The 19,412-nt window shown below is 33.9% G+C and overlaps 1 protein-coding gene across 4 annotated transcripts in view; it reads left to right on the forward strand.

Moving 5' to 3' along the window:
* Nucleotides 1–19,412, forward strand: part of GLRB (glycine receptor beta) — a 92,927-nt gene that overhangs the window by 44,079 nt on the left and 29,436 nt on the right. For all 4 annotated transcript variants that reach the window (XM_025438808.3, XM_049094312.1, XM_025438811.3 and 1 more), the window contains 3 exons: nucleotides 14,859–15,088; nucleotides 15,192–15,274; nucleotides 16,877–17,017. In XM_025438808.3, the coding sequence (XP_025294593.1) occupies nucleotides 14,859–15,088; nucleotides 15,192–15,274; nucleotides 16,877–17,017 (454 nt within the window). The remainder of the gene's footprint in view (nucleotides 1–14,858; nucleotides 15,089–15,191; nucleotides 15,275–16,876; nucleotides 17,018–19,412) is intronic.

Here is a 19,412-nt window from a genome sequence, read left to right on the forward strand (position 1 = left end):
TTGGCTATTGGAATAATGTTGCAAGGAACATGGAAACACAGATATCTGCACGATTGTGGTTTTGTTTCTTTTGGATGTATACCCAGAAGTGCGATTACTGAATCATATGGTTGTTCTATTCTTAATTTCTTGAGGAAACTCCATACTCTTTTCCATAGTGGTTATACCAGTTTGTGTTCCCATCAGCAGTATACAATGATTTCTTTACTCCACATCCTTGTTGGTAATTGTTCTCTCTCTCTCTCTCTCTCTCTCTCTTTGCTAATAACCAGAGAACATATTTCTTAAAAACAAGCAAACAAAAAAGTCCCCCAAAACAAGGGATTGGGAAAACAGAGTATTAGATTTGTCTAAATACAGGATATACATTCATGGAAACAATATGGTGGACATGGTATAAGTTGCAATATTAGGCGTGTGCTTGAATGTGTTATGTACCTGATGTGCTATATACCCTGAAAAGAGTGAATAAATGACTAAAATAAAGCAAAAATATTTTGCCTCTCATAGTAGCTCTCTGGAATGATGACTCTTGGGTTGTCATGCATTTTCAAATTCATTTAGTATTTCATGGTAAAATCTCATTCTAAAGAAAATACTAAAGAAAATAAACCATTTATACGTTTGTTAGTAGCACCACTGTTATAGTTGTGAGTTTGTTTGTTAATATCCCCCTAGAAATTACCCCTATAAAGATCTGCTGAAATAAAGGAAATCCTAAAATCTGGGAAGCTTTAATATTGCCCCAAACTTTTCTCTCCCATTCAGACCTTTCTATGTCAACTGGCAGTTGCTTATTCCAGAAGGCATAATGCAGGAAGCAGAGCTCGGAGTGACTGTGACATCAGTAGCTGCAAGTCAGGTGGCAGACAGATGTAGGGCACCTTCTGAAAGCAGAGGGCAGCCCATTCCCTTTTCCCAGCAGATAAAGTTGATTATCAAAGAAGCAATCAAGGTTATAGGCATTCATATTTTTGTTAGGAAGTTTTAACCAATTCCATTTGGAAACCATTTCTTCACGCTTATTTGTTTTTTTAATTCAGATGCTATTGGTGACTAAACAAAAAGTAATCTCACATTTATTCAGAAGCCATAATTGTGTAGTGAGGGAGAAATTATAGCCATATTAATATTCCTTAAGATCTTCCACACTTCCATGGTTATATGCCCCTTCAGTTTGCTTTATGATCTCATTTTATAGCTTTATAATTCCTATTCCTCATTTCTGTGTGTTTTTTGCATTCACTACCTTACACTTTTGTAAGGTATCCTTATAAATACTGTAGGTGATATTTATTGACATTAATTGTAACATCACCAAAATTGTAAAATAAATGCAGTCGTCCTAATTTGAAGTTCTAATTTTATCAGCTCATATGCTGCTGTCTGTGGCAACTGAAACAAGAGTATTCAGAACAGTGAGAAGAATGGTTTTTTAGAGGTGAAGTGGCATCTGTGCTATGGTTATGTTTATAATATTTGTTGACTTTTCCATTCAGTTCCTACCTTTGGCTTAAATCACTGGGATTTTCATAATTGAAAATGTGAACTATTGCAATTGTGGGGAAAAACTGGGTAGTATGGTTTATTATAATAATCTGTACACAGACACTTCATCTCATCAGAAATACCTAAGGGATCTTTCATGGAAATACATATACAATCTATATTCTTTCTTGGTTTAGGCTTGCTTCATAATTATATTGAATTATTATTGCACTGTAATTCATGATCCTGTCAGACTTTCTATGCCTTTCTGCTGCATAACTTGCTATTTGTCTTAATAGATTTCAAATTCTTTTGAGCAATCCAGTGTGCCTATCAGGAAAAAAGAAGTCACATTTGGGATTTGCTAAAAGAGTCGAGTTCTAGTTTTTGGTAATTATTCATCTTTGTTGTTTTAAAAACAATTTTATGTGTTTCTCTTTATATAACTTACATTTTCTTCCTTAAAACTTGTCTTAGCTTACTATTCCTTTTATCTTGTTGCTTTTATTATTAGCTTTCCAGCATTACTTCATTGTAGAATAATACTAGACATTTGTCCCATTTTTTTTCTATTTTACATCTTAGATATACAAACCTTCCAAAGGTTTTTACATTTATTTTTTTTTCATATGATCTATCTTCAAGTTTGCACCCTGTGGGAGGCTAAATAATGTTCCTCCAAAATGTCCATGTACCTAATCTCGGAACCTGTGGGTATGCCTTTTTATCCGATAAAAGAAACTGTGTCTGTGATTAAAGTAAGGATCTTGAGCTGGGGAAATTATTCCGGTTATCCAAATGGGTCCACTATAATTAGAAGGGTCCTTATAAAGCAGGAGGCAGGAGGATCAGAGTCAGTAGTGGTAGATGTGATGAAGACAGCATGAAAGTGCAGTGACACAAGGAAGTGATGTATCAATCAAGGAACGTAGGTGGCCTTGAGAAGCTGAAAAAGCAAGGAAATTGAATCTTCAAATCTTCCAGAAAGAGTCAGTCCTACAGATACTGTGACTTTAGTCCCATGAAACTAATTTTGATGTTCTGAACTCCAGAACTGTGAGACAATAATTTATGATCTTTTGGTAATTTTGTTACTACAGCAATGGGAAACTCCTACATATGCTGATGAACACTTGTTAATGCATTTTTTTTTCTCCCAAATTCTGTTGGAGGATTATCTGATTACATAGAATTTCATCCCGAATGCTACTGGAGGGTTATCTGATTTTGCATATAACTTATTCCATATATGGAAATGGCAAAATAATCCATGGTTTCGAATTCAGTGATTACTAAAAACTCTCACTTGTTAATCAGAAGGACATAATTTTAAAGAGAATGTGTTTGAGGTTGTTAAAAATATATTTCTTTCTCTTTTTTGTCAAAGTTACTTTTTTAGTGTCTGCCTTAAAATGAAGAATAGTGTAATTTGTCATGGATACTCTCCTCTTCCCTTTTTCTCTCCTACCTATATTATTTAGAAGTATTGGTGATTAAACATCACAAGAGTATTATATTAGGCAATAAAGAAGGATGAGAAATGTTCAAGTTTAATTTTCTTCTTCCAGTGATTTGTCATTGTTATCAGTTGATATAGGAGAAAATAAATTAATGATATGAATAATACTAGGCAAATATCCTAACCTGTCAAAATTTGACAGTAATATGTATTAAATAGAAGTATGTTGTGTACTTTCTAAATATGCAGCCCAGCAGACTGCTAGTCTTAAGTAGTTTATAGTTAGCACCACTGTACCACCTAGCAGGCACTACTAATATACATGGAATATTGGAATAGGTCTAGAAAATTTTAAATATTCATAAAGTGTTATTACACAATAAACTAATTTTTTAACAATATGACATGTTGGGAAAAATTGCTAAAATGTAACCTAAAAAATTTTAGTGGCATTTTGTTAACTTGCAATTCTTACATGAAATATCTAACTTCACTAATGACTAAATTTAAAGCCTCTTCAAACCAGGCTTGTTACAGCTCTGTTGACAGAACTTTATTTATAATGTTGCCAGATGCTATGAGAGCTGATATCCTTTATTTCCTTGAATGCTAATTTTTTTTATTATAATGTAAAGACTACACATGAGTTAAAGATTGCTATGTGAGAGCCAGGTAAAAATTATAACTAACCAGAATAGCTGTCCTAATATAATACAAAGTATAAACAATTCTTAATTATTAAATTATCAATAATGCAACTTAACCACTTTTCATGTCTTGTGAAATGTTTTATTGCCTTGAAGAAATAGTTGAATTTGGGTGTTAATTGGGACTGAAAATTTTGGAGAACATCCATTTTCCAGATAATGACTAATAGTGTACTCTTTGGAATGAACAATGAGTAGTATTTGTCACCAAATTCTTTAAAAACAATTAAGTAATTTCCCACTGATAAAAGAAGTCTGTTTCTGATGGGAATTTGTTCATTGCAAAATAAATGATAAAGCTATAATTATTGTGATTGAATAATTGAAAATGAAAATAAATAGGTTTCAAAGATATTTCTCTTAATATAGAACATTTGAAATACCAATAACTAGCAATTATTTAGGAATGCTCATAAAACATTAACCAAAGCAACTAATGAGCTTTTGTCTTTTAATGAATGTTAAACTCAAACTATTAATTTAAACTGTAAAATTTTAAAACATTCTTAAGAGATTATAAACTAACTACAATTCGAATTGAATCATAATAATATGTAGCTACACAGCTAACAGAAAAGTATCTATGAAGCACTTTTATAATGAAATAATAAGATATAATGACCAAGACTGATATAATGAAATAAGAATTTCCAGTTTTTCAGTGATGCTCATTGTAATACAACTTTGGAGTTCTACTAAAAACTAAAGTTAGGAAAAGGATTACTGTAGAGACTTGAAGCTTATGTGGTCTGTTGAGCCTACAATGGAGGAGTTGAAAGCAAGAAGAATAATTCAGCAGATGCTCAGAAGCGTGTTTTAGCACAGTGTCAAGCTTGGTAACCTTGAAGTAGATTATTATTAAGAATAATTGCTGGTTGGGGCACCTGGGTGGCTCAGTAGGTTAAGCGTCTGCCTTCGGCTCAGGTCATGATCCCCAGGGTCCTAGGATCTAGCACCATGTTGGGCTCCCTGCTCAGTGGGGAATCTGCTTCTCCCTTAGCCCTCCCCACTTCCTGCTGCTCATGCTCTCTCTTTCTCAAATAAATATATAAAATCTTTAAAACAAACGAACAAAAAGAATAGTTGGTTGACAGCACAGTGCAGAACAAACTGAATGACTTACACTATAGGGAGAATTTTTTTGTGTGGCCAAAAAAAAATCTTCATCTGTGTTACCAACATTATAAAAGGTTAACAGCAGAATGAAGGATATATCCTAATAAGGCAGTGTGCTTGTTTAGCCCTTCATATGGCCCGGTGCAGTTCTATACTTGACATACTCACTCATTTAATCTTTATAAAAACCCTATATTTGTTGGCATATTATCTCCATATTATACATAGGAGATTTTTGTCTTCTGTTCACTTCTTACTCCTCCATGATCTTGCTTTTAATATGCCACTCTATCAAAAATTCATTTGCTAAAATTTTCAGTGGCTTCCTCATTGGCTGCAAGTATTCAGTGTGATTGTACTTGACCCCTATATGACACCCAGCTGCTATTTACCTTCTCAAAGCTTTGGCCAATTTGATTTGGTGAAATCACATTCTCAGGGTTTTCTTTTTTCCTCAGTCTTCTAGCCTGCCCTTTGAATGCCTATCCTTCCCAGGGTTATTTTTTTTGCCTTTAATTCCTACTCTAATACTTTTGGCCAAACTCTCCACTAGTCATCATCATCTTCTTTTTGTTTTGGTTTTGGTTCTGTTTTCAAGATTCATTTATGTCATATGTGTATCAGAGCTTCATTCCTTTTTATGGGCAAATAATATTCCTTAGTGTGTATATGTATAGGGGCATACCTTGTTTTATTGTGCTTTGTAGATACTATTGTTTTTTATAAATTGAAGATTTGTGGCAACCTGCAATGAGCAAATCTTTTGGTGCCATTTTTCCAATGGCATGTGCTTGCTTGCTGTCTCTGTCACATTTGGTAATTCACAGAATATTTCAAATTTTATTATTAACATTATATTTTTTATGATGATCTGTGAGCTCTGACATTAGTCTCATAATAGTTTTGGGGCAGCAGGAACCATGCTCATATAAGGTGGCAAACTTAGCTGATAAATGTTGTGTGTGTTCTGACTAACCAGCCATTTTCTATCTCCCTGTCCTTGGCCCCCTTCCCTGAGATACACAATACTGAAGTTAGGCCAATTAATAACCATATAATGGCTTCTAATTGTTTAAGTAAAAGGAAGAATCACATACTTCTCACTTCAAATGAAAAGCTAGAAATGATTAAGCTTAGTGAGGAAGGCATGTCAAAAGCTAAGCTAGGCCAAAAGCTAGGTCTCTTGCACCATTTAGCCATGTTGTGGATGAAAGGAGAAGTTCTTGAAGAAAATTAAGAATGCTACTCCAGTAAATACATGACTGCTAGGAAAGCAAAGCAGCCTTATTGGGTCAAACCAGCCTCAACATTCCCTTAAGCCAAAGCCTAATCCAGAGCAAGGCTCTAACTCTCTTCAATTCTGTGAAGGCTGAGGAAGGTGAGGAAGCTGAAGAAGAAAAGTATAAAGCTGACAAAGGTTGGTTCACGAGGTTGAAGGAAAGAATCCGCAGGTGTGGCAAGCTTCATTGTTGTCTTCTTGTAAGACATTGCCACAGCCTTGACCTTCAGCAGCCACCACCCCGGTCAGTCAGCAGCCATCAATATTGAGGCCAGATACCATCCACCAGCAAAAAGATATTATGACTCACTGAAAGATCAGGTGATGATTAGTATTTTTTAATAATGAAATATGCTTAAACTAAGATATGTACATTCTTCAGACATAGTGCTATCACATTCTTAATAGACTATAGTACAGTGTAAATATAATTTCTACATGCACTAGAAAACCAAACAATTCATGTTATTTGCTTTTTGGCAATATTCACTTTATTGCAGTGGTCTTAGAACTGAACCCACAATATCTCCAAGGCATGCCCTTGTACCCCATTTCTTTTATCCTTTCATCTCTTGATGGACACTTGGGCTGTTTCCACCTTTTGACTATGGTGAATAATACCGCAATGAACATGGATGTGCAAGAGTCTCTGCTTTCAGTTCTTTTATACCTAGGAGTGAATTGCGGGATCATATGGTATTTCTGTTAACTTTTTGAGGACAAAGTATAATTATTTAAAAGTTTAAAAAGTACACACAGAGAGGAAGTGAGGACATGTTAGTGATTTATTTAACTCATTACTGAGGGATCCAGCGGGATAGTAAAGATGCTTCAGTGAAAAATTCAGGAGCCTGAAGTGAAAGAATGAATGCTGAAATTAGATTGCTAAATTAGATACAGGCTTGTTAATGCCTCACAGGGCAATAAAGGCATAATCTTTGGAGATCTCTTTTCTACCTGACATAGAATATTTGCATCCGTACCATGAAAAAATCATTTGCAATTTATGAATCTTCTGTACATTATCTGCTTTTAGTTATTTCTAACTAATAGAAAATGGCAAGTCAGACAAAGTTCCCCTTTCCTCAAGAATCATAAAGCCCTTAGGTGGGCTTGTTATACAGTGTTTCAGCATGATATTGAAAGGGCAAGTGATCATCTTTTTTCCTTATTTCCAAATTTTGATTATTCTTATCTTTGTGTTTATTCCCTTTCATTTGTTTATACTTTGTTTTGCAGTCACTCTTTTTCCCCCTATAACTTCTTCTTCATATATATCCTTCTTGGGATTTATTACTTTGTTGAAATTTGTTTATTTTCCTTTAAATTTTGATGCATATTGCCAAGTAACCCTCCAGGAAAGTTTATAAATTTATTTTGCTACTGGTGGTGTATGAATATGTCAGGTATCCATGCCTCACCAGTGATAAATATGATTACTAATCATCATTTCCAATTCTATGGGCAAAGGGGGAAAAATAGAATCTTGTTTTTTCTTGTTTTTCTTTTCTAGTGAGTCAGAATGTATCTTCATGTTTATGGTTCTTCACAGCAAACTTTGCTATAGAGTTTTTCGTGAGATTTGTTGCTTAAGGGATCCCTGGGTAGCGCAGCGGTTTGGCGCCTGCCTTTGGCCCAGGGCGCGATCCTGGAGACCCGGGATCGAATCCCACATCAGGCTCCCGGTGCATGGAGCCTGCTTCTCCCTCTGCCTATGTCTCTGCCTCTCTCTCTCTCTCTCTGTGACTATCATAAATAAATAAAAATTTAAAAAAAAATAACACTTTAAAAAAAAAAAGATTTGTTGCTTAAAGGAAACTTGCAATATCACTGTTTTTGAGAGAACTATCAGATTGTTTCATACAAACCATATTCATACTTTTAATGTTAAATATCATTCTACCTTATATGAAAACAACCTATTTTACGAATCTGTTCTTCCGTAGTGGATTTTAGATTATTACTAAGGGAGTTTTGTTTGTTCTTTTGTTTTTGGACTATTACATAGATGTATAGAATAGACATCTTTGAAATGTATTTATGTACCAAGTACATTCATTTACTTTTAAATGTAGACTTTCTTTTTTAGAGCAGTTTTAGCTTCACAGCAAAATCAGAAAATAGAGAGTTTTCATATCCTGTGCCTCCCCCTGCCCACAGCTTCCCCAGCTATTGGAGGCTGCACCAAAAGGATACATCTGCTGCAATCAGTGAACCTGCAATAATACACCATCACCTAAATTCTGTAGATTACACTAGGGTTTGCTCTTTGTGTTGTTGATTTCATGGGTTTTGACAAATTTTGGAACATATGTATCTGCCATTATAATTTCATACGGAAGAATTCCACTACCCTAAAAATCCTCTATGTTCTACATACGTGTTCCTCTCTCCCTCCCCTATAACCCCTAGCAACCACTGATTAATTGATCGATTGATTTATTTTCTGTATCCAGGTTTTGCCTTTTCCAGAATGTCATATAATTGGAATCATGCAGCATATAGTCTCTTCAGATTGGCTTCTTTTACTTACTGGCATGTATTTAAGGTTCCTGCATGGTTTTTTATGGCTTGATAGCTCATTTCTTTTTTTCTTGCTGAATAATATTCTGTTGTCTGGTTTATCTGTTCACTTACTGAAGGACATCATGATGGTCCAAGTTTTGGCAATTATGAATAAAGCTGCTTTAAACATAGATGGGCAGGTTTTTGTGTGGGTGTAAGTTTTCAGCCCCTTTGGGTATAAATATCAAGGAATGTGGTATAGTAAAAATGTATTTAGTTTTGTAAGAAACTTCCAAACTGTCTTCCAAAGTAGATGTGCCATTTTCATATTTTCATTCCCACCATTGGCAGTTGAGAATTCCTATTGCTCCACATCCTCATTTGCATTTGATGTTGTCAGTGTGCTGGGTTTGGCCCTTTCTCACAGTAGTGTACTGACATCCCATTAATTTACATCTCCCTAGTGACCTGTAAAGTGGAACATCTTCACATAGGCTTATTTGCTATCAGTATATGTTCATTGGTAAGGTATCTGTTAAGATCTTTGGCCCATTTTTTAATGGGGTTGTTTTCTTATTGTTACATTTTAAGAGTTCTTTGTATATTACTTCTTGGTCTTGACTTTAACTGATAATCTTTCCCCTGACCACTCCAAAACCTCTGGCTCTTGCTCTGGCCTCCTCCTACTGATGATCTTGATTATTTCTCCCATTTTAAGTCTCTTGATATTCAGTGGTTCTTTTGTATTGCTAATAAAACACTTAAGAAACAGTGACTTTTGCCTCCTACTCTAGTCCTGCCCTTCCCAGACATCACCATCTGTCAGAATTTTGCCCGCCCTCAGAGAACCTCCACTGACTCACTGTCTGCAGCCTTCCCTGGCCACTGTCTGAAGTGATCATTTATTCTCTCAGCAAGTGCTATCACCCCTAGAATCCTTACCAGTTATTCCCTTACTTGTTTAATTATCACTTCCTGATAAAATTTTTATCCCTCTCAGACTGGTAGCTCAGACCTTTGAACATAGAAAATCCTTAGTGAATTACTGTTTACTAAATAAACAAATGAAGGAAGAAATGAATGATTAGCCTAGCACAGTAAAACAGATGGTTAACTGAGATTATTTTGTAATCATTGAATTTAGTCCGTAACATAATAACTAGGGAATATTTTATTTTGTTAGTCCATAAAACAAACTCACCAGTGTTAGTTGACGTATCTTAAGTGAAATCTGAATAATATTAGATCAGATATTAATAATTAATATTAATAATCAGAAATCACTTTGCCTTCTAGTACTGCATTGTATTCATCTGTATATAGCCAGTGTATATAGCCATAGTCTTTGCATCTGGTACACAAAAAATACTTTTTAAATGCTTTTCAAGATAAATAGAATTTAAAAAAAAAAAGAATTAATAGAATTAAAGTTAGTTCTGATGTTCAGTAACCAATTGAAACTTATAGGTGGCATCTTGATAACAGTAGAAAAAGAATGCTGTCAATAGTAATTGTTAGCCCTTTCAACTGGTGCTAATAATATAATGATAATAATGTTAATGATACATATAACAAATTAGTTCACATTTGAGTATTCTCTTTATTCCAGGTTTCATGCCTTAGGTACAGTCTTTCATTTGATTCTTGTGAATGATTGAAGATTCATCTTATTGATGAATTTGAAGGTCAGGGGGGTTAATTGACTTACCTTAGAGAACATAATAGGACATAATTCAGACCCAATTTGTCTAATTGCCCCATCTTCAGGTATCAGTGTAGGTGTCAATTCTCTTGGTTACTTTTAACTTATCCTGAGACTGGATGCCCCATTGCAATCTATTTTCATTTTTCATAGTCTTTTTCAAATTGTTTTATATTTGACTGATTGTCAATATAACCACAATTATTTCCTTAAAGTCTGGGAGCACTCACAGTTGTATACTTAGTACCCAGAGCATGGAAGGGAGTATGTGGTATATGATATATTCTGTAGCTAGATTTCTCAAGGATGTTTAATGGAAAGGAAACTAATTTATATAGCAGGTACTATATTAATTTTATGCTAAGTATTTTATTGAATTATCACATTAGGAATTAATATTTCTGTTTTTTTTATATTAAGAAACTGAGCTCAGAGAGTTAAGAAACTTGCTCAGGGTAAGAGCTGTAAGATTCAGAGCTAAAACTTGAGTCAGGAACTTTATAGTTCCAAACCCATGTTGATTCCATTATAGTAGACTATAATTTGATTAATACAACTGTAAAAATTATTTATGGTGATATACAGAATAAGAAAGGGGTGGCATTAAAGCATTCTTATATCATTTGTAATTTTGTAATTTTTCCCACAGATAGGTTTTGCTTGGTCAAAGCCTTTGATACTATGTAGAGAGCTTTTTTGGGCATTAATCAACTTTTGGCTGCTCAAGTGCTTTGAACTTAATAACTGATATAAGGATATCAATGATATAAAGATATTCTTAGATTGATGGAAACATTGATTAGACCTCAAGAAGGATTTAGAAGAATGAACTTCACATGGAGAAACACTATCCAAATTGCTATATAAATTTTAAAAGAGGGGCGCCTGGGTGGCTCAGCATTTGAGCATCTGCCTTTGGCTCAGGTCATGATCTCAGGGTCCTGGGATCAAGTCCCGCATCGGGCTCCCTGCATGGAGCCTGCTTCTCCCTCTGCCTGTGTCTCTGCCTTTCTCTCTATCTCTCTCTCTCTCTCTCATAAATAAATAAATAAATAATCTTACAAATAATTTTTAAAGAAAAATAATTTTGCTATATAACTTTAGAGGAGTTACCCACACCATTCTGGAGATTGAATGGTGGAACATAGAATAGAGCTCCCAAAAGAATGTATGTATGTGTGGAGATTTTAGGTAGAATTCAATATTAATGCAGGGTAATTTCCGAAGTTCTACCCCAAACATTATAAGGTGGCTTCTTTTTAATTATGAAAAGTATGCTGAGGTTAAGTCTTAGCTTTGCTTTACTTCCTGTCAGGTATTTTGAGTGTTATTATAAACTATCAGTATAATGTCATTGGAAATTAATTACTAAGATGCCAACTGGCATACATTCCAAAATGTAATTGTTTCAATCTACATAAGGAATACCAATAGGTCTTATTATCTGTATCTCTAAACATACATCTAACATTCTATTAAAATAAGAAAACCTAGTGTTACATGCAAATGAAATGTCTTGATTCTAAAAGCCACATTGACACAGCTTCCTGGAAGTGGCCTCCAAACCATGCTGACAGACTCTCAAGTATATGACAATCCCTCAACTGTTACTTTACTTTTTCATCTGTCTCTATTTCTGGCAAGGATTTGAAGTGTGTCATAATAACCAAAAAATGCAAAGAAATAATTGAAATAGGACTAAATATTCAAGAGCCCTGCAATGAATGATAGTCATACGATGATATAAGAGACAGATTATTAACTCAATTGGCTATAGAATTTAGCCTTCAGTCTCCCAGCTGCCAGGCAAAAAGAAAAACACGATGAGATTCTTTAGTCTTGCTTTCCTGCCATAGGGAGCATATAAGAGAATCAGGAGAGTATTTTTAGTATGAACTCTAAGGAATAGATTTAGTTTTGCAAAGCTTTTAGGCTACATATGCCTAGCATATACTAAATGCCTATATAATGATATTATGGTAATATATCTATAAACAAATGAAAAATTAAATAAAAGAAGAATTTATCTTGCATTATTTTCATATAGTGGTCATTGGCCAAAATAAGGAGTCACGGCTTTAATAACATGTTTATAAAAGATACATAGGCAATTTCGTCTGGTTAGGTTAAGGACCTGTATTTTATCATGACATCATGAGTGCAGGTTTTAAATATGGTAGTTTAAAGATGCACCTTTTGGTGATTTACCTTTTCATAAGACACAGTACATAGAGAAGCTAATAAAATCTTTTTAGTGTATGTAATTTTAGAATACCGATAATTTTAGCAGATCATTTCAAGGATGCTTTTTAGCAAAGGATTTGAAGTTGGATACTGTTAAGTGCTCAAAGTAATGTCAAGTGTATGTCAACCATGTGCTTTAGCTAAGGTGGCATAATTGGTATTTTATCAGAAAATAATTAAACCTAGTGGCACCTGGGTGGCTCAGTGGGTTAAGTGGCCAAGGCTTGATTCAAGTTCAGGGCATGATCTCAGGGTCATGGGATCTCAGGATGGAGCCCCGCATTGGGCTTTGCTCTCAGCGGGGAGTCAGCTGAAGATTCTCTCTTCCTCTCCCTGCACTCCTCTGCTTAGGCATGCTCTCTCTCTCTCAAGTAAATAACTCCTTTAAAAAAATAATAATTGAACCTATTATGTATTGCTTTTAAAGGGAGGGCCTGCATGTTTACCTGGAATGGATAAAAACTTGCATCTGGAAGCAACATGAGGTCTTCTGGAAGCCTCACTATGTGATGTGGATGAGCCTTTGTCTTGAATGTGCTTGAGTTAGTTCTTATCACAATAACTGTCAGATGTGAAGCAATTAAGTCCCATTATGAATTTTCAGTTAGATCTTTGTTTTGACAAACAGTTCATATAGTTGTACAATGCAGCTCTTTATTTTTCAGAGTTCTGGGCCTCCTTTATTCCCTCCTTAAGGGGATTAGATTAGAAAAATGTTATCTTTTTTTTTTTTTTTAAATCAGTGGTGTAGATATGTTCAATGTCAGTTTATATAATCCTTAATATATTTGATTTTGGTGCTCCAGTACCATCTGCCCATGATTTTTTTAAAGATTTTATTTATTTATTCATGATAGACACAGAGAGAAGCAGAGACATAAGGGCTCCATGCAGGAGCCGAAGTGGGACTCAATCCTGGGACTCCAGGATCACATCCTGAGCTGAAGGCAGACAGTCAACTGCTGAGCCACCCATGATTTTTAAAATTCAATCAATGTGTATTATATATGTTGAAGTTTTCATAAACTCTAAGTTTAGAGTAGCTATGAGATATAGGTAGTTTAAATCTTATTTCTCTCTCTGTACTTCAGTATACCTTACCTCTCTACAATTATTATACAGAGTCTGAAAATCATATGAGAAAGTAAATTGTCGAAGCTCTTTTAGACAATTACTGATCCTTTATTATGCTTTATTTTATGTTATACATATATAAAGCATGTGCATTTATGTTTAATAGATCTGTTTGTTCTTATTTCTTTCTAAAAGATGATCTATAACCTGTTCCTACTTATTTATTTGGATTTTGATTTGAAGTTTATGATTTAATTCATTTTGATCCTGTGGAAAGGTTATCAATAGTCGGTACTTTTTGAATGATTAAAAACAAGGAAGCTGAAGCCCAAAACAATGTTTGCCTTGAACACTTTTATGCATGTTCTGAGTATAGAATATAAAATTAAAATATAAAGACCAGAGCATGATGCTCATGCTAAATTTGTATATCCTAACATCCTGATTTGTGCCAGAACCCCATTTCACTTGCAGATATAAAATGTGTTAAGCTATTAAACATGTTTCTAGGTTCACATATTCTTAAAAATCTATGTCTTGACATAATTCAATTTTTACAAAGTTTTAAAATGAAAATTTTGGGGGATAGATGAAAAACAGAAGTAAAATAGCCATCTATTTAGATTTCAAAATATTTTTCTACTATAGTTAAATAAACCTAACACAAATTTTGATGTCTCATTTGTCCAACTCAGATTCTCACTACAATCATGTACATGTATGCGAAGTCAAGGATAGTTTTGCTTTTTCCCTCTTACATATATACATATGTGTTATATATATACATTGTATATGTTTGATACATATGTACATATCATTTTTTATAGTTTGCTATTTGGTAAAAAGGCAAGTAGAAATATATATTTTCCATTGGTTTCTTAAATATTTTTAATGAAAGTTTATTCTACTTTTTTGAGGAATGATAATGACAATATTTAACAGTCTCACGTTTTTACAATAACATCACTTAACCAACTGGCATAATTGGCATTTGTAGAAAGGTGAAGCAATTATTAGTAAAGCAATATTTGGTGAAGCAATTGTTGGTGCTAGCAAGTGCTATGGAAATTTCTGTGGAGAGTGATTAAATAGACACAAGGGTCTTTTTATACTGCCCATGGAGCTCTTTATATTTAGTGACCAAGACGTTTTGATACTGGTTGATATCCGAAGACTAAAAATATTTGTGCTGCTTATCACTGAAACTCTTTTTTATTCTGGTGCTGAATATATTCTTTCAAGTAGCAGTAAACACACACAGGCACACAATTTTTTTTTTTTCAGGACTATAGAGTTAACATCTTCTTGAGACAGAAATGGAATGATCCCAGGCTGAAGCTCCCTAGTGATTTTCGGGGCTCAGATGCATTGACGGTGGATCCCACAATGTACAAATGTCTGTGGAAACCGGACTTATTTTTTGCAAATGAAAAAAGTGCCAATTTTCATGATGTGACCCAGGAAAATATCCTTCTCTTTATTTTTCGTGATGGAGATGTTCTTGTCAGCATGAGGTACTTTTTAATATTTTTGTACACATATATGTATATATTTTAAGTCAGTATATCACAGTGAAACAGATTAAGAGGCTTCTAAGACCTCTGTTTCTTCTTTCAGGTTATCTATTACTCTTTCGTGCCCTTTGGACTTGACCTTGTTTCCCATGGATACACAACGTTGCAAGATGCAGCTGGAAAGCTGTATGTAAATAAGACCCTAAGTTGACTAGCAATAAAAATGCTTAAAATCTCTAGGCAGTACATTCTACTAATATCTTAGATAACAATGGTAAAACTAATGCTTTTGGTTACAAATAGCCATTAGAGCAATTTATTTAGGAACATGATATAGTTATTCTTTTGCTGTAATAGTTACTAAGGTAAACATTTACTTTCAGCTTGTGTAGGTATACTCTTCTAACTTACCCAAATTGCCATCTTCATTTGAGTTGGTAATAGAAGTCAGGTAAGGGAGAGAACAATATCTTAATACCTCTTCTGCTGTTAAAGCCACATGTTCAGAACAGAAAATATGAAAACATTGAAAAACAGTCCCTAAATCCTAGCAAGTAGCCATTTGCTGTGGATGTCTAAAAAAATATTTTTTTGCAGAGTTAGAATCTTTGTGTTTCATATATTTTTCAGTTTATGAAAGATACACCTTATTAAGGTATGAGGTATATTAATTGAAATGATCATTAAAATGGTTTATCTTTAATTGATAAATATATCAATGACTTTGTTGTGATGCTTCTCTTTTGAAAAAAAAGGTAGGACATAAAACTTGTAAAACTAACACTAATATAAGGAATCCTTAGCCTGAATACCTATAGACTATGACCTGTTTCAGCAAAAAAGTAAAAAATAGTAGCCTTGTCAAATATCTTATATATACTTGCTAGGTAACAGGCTTTAAAGTGACTTTGTGGTTATCTGTTGTTTTTTTAAAGAGAAAAATGTACTGAAGCTAGAGGCTAAATTTGAGCAATCTCTACTGCTAAGTATAAAATGAGATTTTGCAGATGTTTATATGTATATATGTATATTTTTGTGCATGTGTTGTATGTATTTATTGCCATGTGTCAATATGTATTTGTGTAAAAAATTCCAACTGAGTATTTATATTCAAATCTATTGCCAGATGCACTGGAGTACTGCTTTGAAAAATCCATGTACTTTAGAGTTGAATAGTAGGCCACTACATGCTATAAAACCCTATAGGATCCCTGCATTGTAGCCATATTACCTAAACCCAAAACGTGTGCTTCAGCATTTAGTATTAATGTCCACTTGAGGGACTGTTTTACTGCTCTCCTGTGGCAGTGCACCTCCTTTAGAGAAGTTTGTAGTTATTTCTTCAAAAATAAAAGTGATTTCATGCTTAAGTTGTTTTTTTTTTATTTTTTTCTTAATTTCCAGGTAGCATATTGTATACTTGTGAGTGAATATACTCTGAATATATTCTGAAAGCTAGTATGATTTATTTATTATTTTTTATTGACAACAGTTCAGAAATATGACAGCAAAATGTGCTACTATATGTGACATGGTGAAATTGTAACTATTTGCAATATGCTAATTGTTTTAGCTTGTTCTTTCTTTAAGCCAATTATCTGTAAATTTATGCTGATGTCTTCCTTGATAGCCATAATTTTATCTCTTTACATTTTTTACAAAGATTTCATAGAAGAATGGCCTGTTATCTTACCATTTCTATGTTTAGTAATTTGATTATTAACATATTAAATACTAATAATTATATTTCAAACTAATATTTTTATTTTTATTTTTTTTTGTTTATAGTTGGCTACACAACTGATGATTTACGATTTATCTGGCAGTCAGGGGATCCTGTTCAGTTAGAAAAAATTGCCTTGCCTCAGTTTGATATTAAAAAGGAAGATATCGAATATGGTAACTGTACAAAATACTATAAAGGCACTGGTAAGTAATATTCTTCAAATTTAACAAAACTAGTCCTATTTCAAAGATTCATTTTTAATTTTAATATATTCTAGGAACAAGTTAGGAGAAAAGTAGTTAAAAATTAGTTCAATATTTATAAATAGTTTATCTTTGCGTTCAGATATTTAAATCTTAATGTAAAATTACATTTACTAAAGTTCTTAAAAATGTTTATTACTACATAGTTTTGTCTTTCTTTATGTAATTCTAGACAAGAGATTTTCAATTTTTATTTTAGTAATATGAACTCTCCCAGGCTATGGTTTCCTTAGGTGTTGCCAAGAAACTCTGCTTCTGACAAGATTCAGTTTGGGGCCAAGTATTATGGATTTGATCAGTGTATCCGTATACACTTGTCTCTTGTCTTTTAGGCAGGTTTTAGATGTTGGTTGACGCATATTCTTAGTTTTACAAAGCATTGATCTTTATGCTGAGCAGGAAGCAGGAAGCGAGGGGAATAACTGGGCATCAGTAAATATTCCCTGTATAGTATTGTTGGCCTAGGTTATGGAACGACTAACTGTGAAAGCACAACAAATTAACCTCACTCATTACATTATCTCAAGCTTTGCAGAAATGAAAATATAATACTAATCAATACTTCAATATGATTCATATGCAACATTTGAGTCACAACTGATAGTTATAGTTATTGAGGGTTTTATATATTAAATGTAATGTTTTTCCCTTAGTAATATACATAAAAGGCTGATTGCATTTTGCTCATTACATTCAAACTAATAGTCATTTCAACTTGTAAATTACACGATTCTAATTTTCTGTGAGAAAGTAAACAAAGATATGATAAAGATGCTAAGAAATAGATACAATTAGGAGTGCCTGTGTGGCTCAGGTGGTTAAGCGCCTGATACTTGATTTTGGCTAGGGTTGTGAGATCAAGCCAGTGTAGGGCTCTGCCCTCAGCAGGGAGTCTGCTTGAGACTCTCTGCCCTACCCCTAGGGTGCTCTTCTGGGCCCACCCTCTCTCTGGAATACATAAAGAAATCTTTAATAAAAGAAAAATAGATATGATTTAGCTTTAAAATTATTGCAACATTTATGTTGGCTTACAAAAATAAAAGTATATTGTAATTGTATAGAATTCAGGAAGATCAGATATTTGAGCTTATAATGCCATCATAACATCATCAAAGGTAAAATATAGTATTTAAAAAGGCAGAGTTGGGTAGACCGGGTGGCTCAGCGATTTAGCACTGCCTTTAGCCCAGGGTGTGATCCTGGAGACCCAGGATCGAGTCCCATGTCGGGCTCCCTGCATGGAGCCTGCCCCCCGCCCTTTCTCTCTCTCTCTGTGTGTGTGTGTGTGTTTCACGAATAAATAAATAAAATCTTTAAAAAATGAAAATAAATAAATAAAAAAGGCAGAGTGAACGTTTGCATATTTACAGTGCTACAATAAAATACAGCACTTAGGTACCTTGGGGATAAAGTTAGTTTAAACACCTGTTGTCGCTGACCTTCACGTATAACTTAATGGATTATATAGCATTTACATAGAAAAAATTCCTTCTCTCATAGATCTTACATTAGAACAAGAGAGATAATAAGCACATACAGTGCTAAAATAATTTATAAGGGTTTTTAAAAGGAAAACCTGAGAGATCTTAAAAATTTGGCCATCAAAGAACTCAAGAAGTCATAGATACATACACTTTTCGATATGGAAGTGATCTTACGGACATTTCTGAGCCATTTCCTTTTTGTAAGACACAAAACGCTGAGGAGCCAGGTGACCAAGGGACTTACTGAATGTTAGAGGCGAATCAGTGTCAGCCTCTGCACTAAGCACAAAGTACTCTTTTTCTATGTACTCACTCAAATTGAAGAAATGGAACAGTGTTTATAAACTTTTACAGGTCACCTAGTAATGAAAAAATTAAGCTGGAAAGCCAAGAAAAATCTTTTTGGAATTCTTGCATAGAAGCACATATTTAGTAGATGGCTTTTGGAATTCTTGCTGTATGTCAGGCATTATTTTAAGAGCTCTGCAGGAATTCTATATTTTAATCCTCACAACAGTCCTATGAATTCAGTACTTATATTTTCCCTACTTTACATGTTGGGATGATAAAGCAAAGACACTTACCCAAGGGACCTAAGTGATGCACTGGAATAGTGAGCCTGACGTTGCTATACTGTCTGTAGTGAGTCTGTTAAACTTTGCAAATAGTTATCCACATCTAGATTATATGCTTAACATTCCAAAATGAATAGTCTCTAAATTGTTTCGAGAAATTTGAAATGACCCCATTGAAGTTTTAAACTTCGTGTAAAAATGAAAGCAAAACTAGCCATTTTATTTCTGATTTTATGAAATAGCATAAAATTACAAGATAGCATTGAAAATTCTGGG

The sequence above is a fragment of the Canis lupus genome, chromosome 15 (assembly GCF_003254725.2).
Source record: "Canis lupus dingo isolate Sandy chromosome 15, ASM325472v2, whole genome shotgun sequence".
Lineage (NCBI taxonomy): Eukaryota > Metazoa > Chordata > Mammalia > Carnivora > Canidae > Canis > Canis lupus.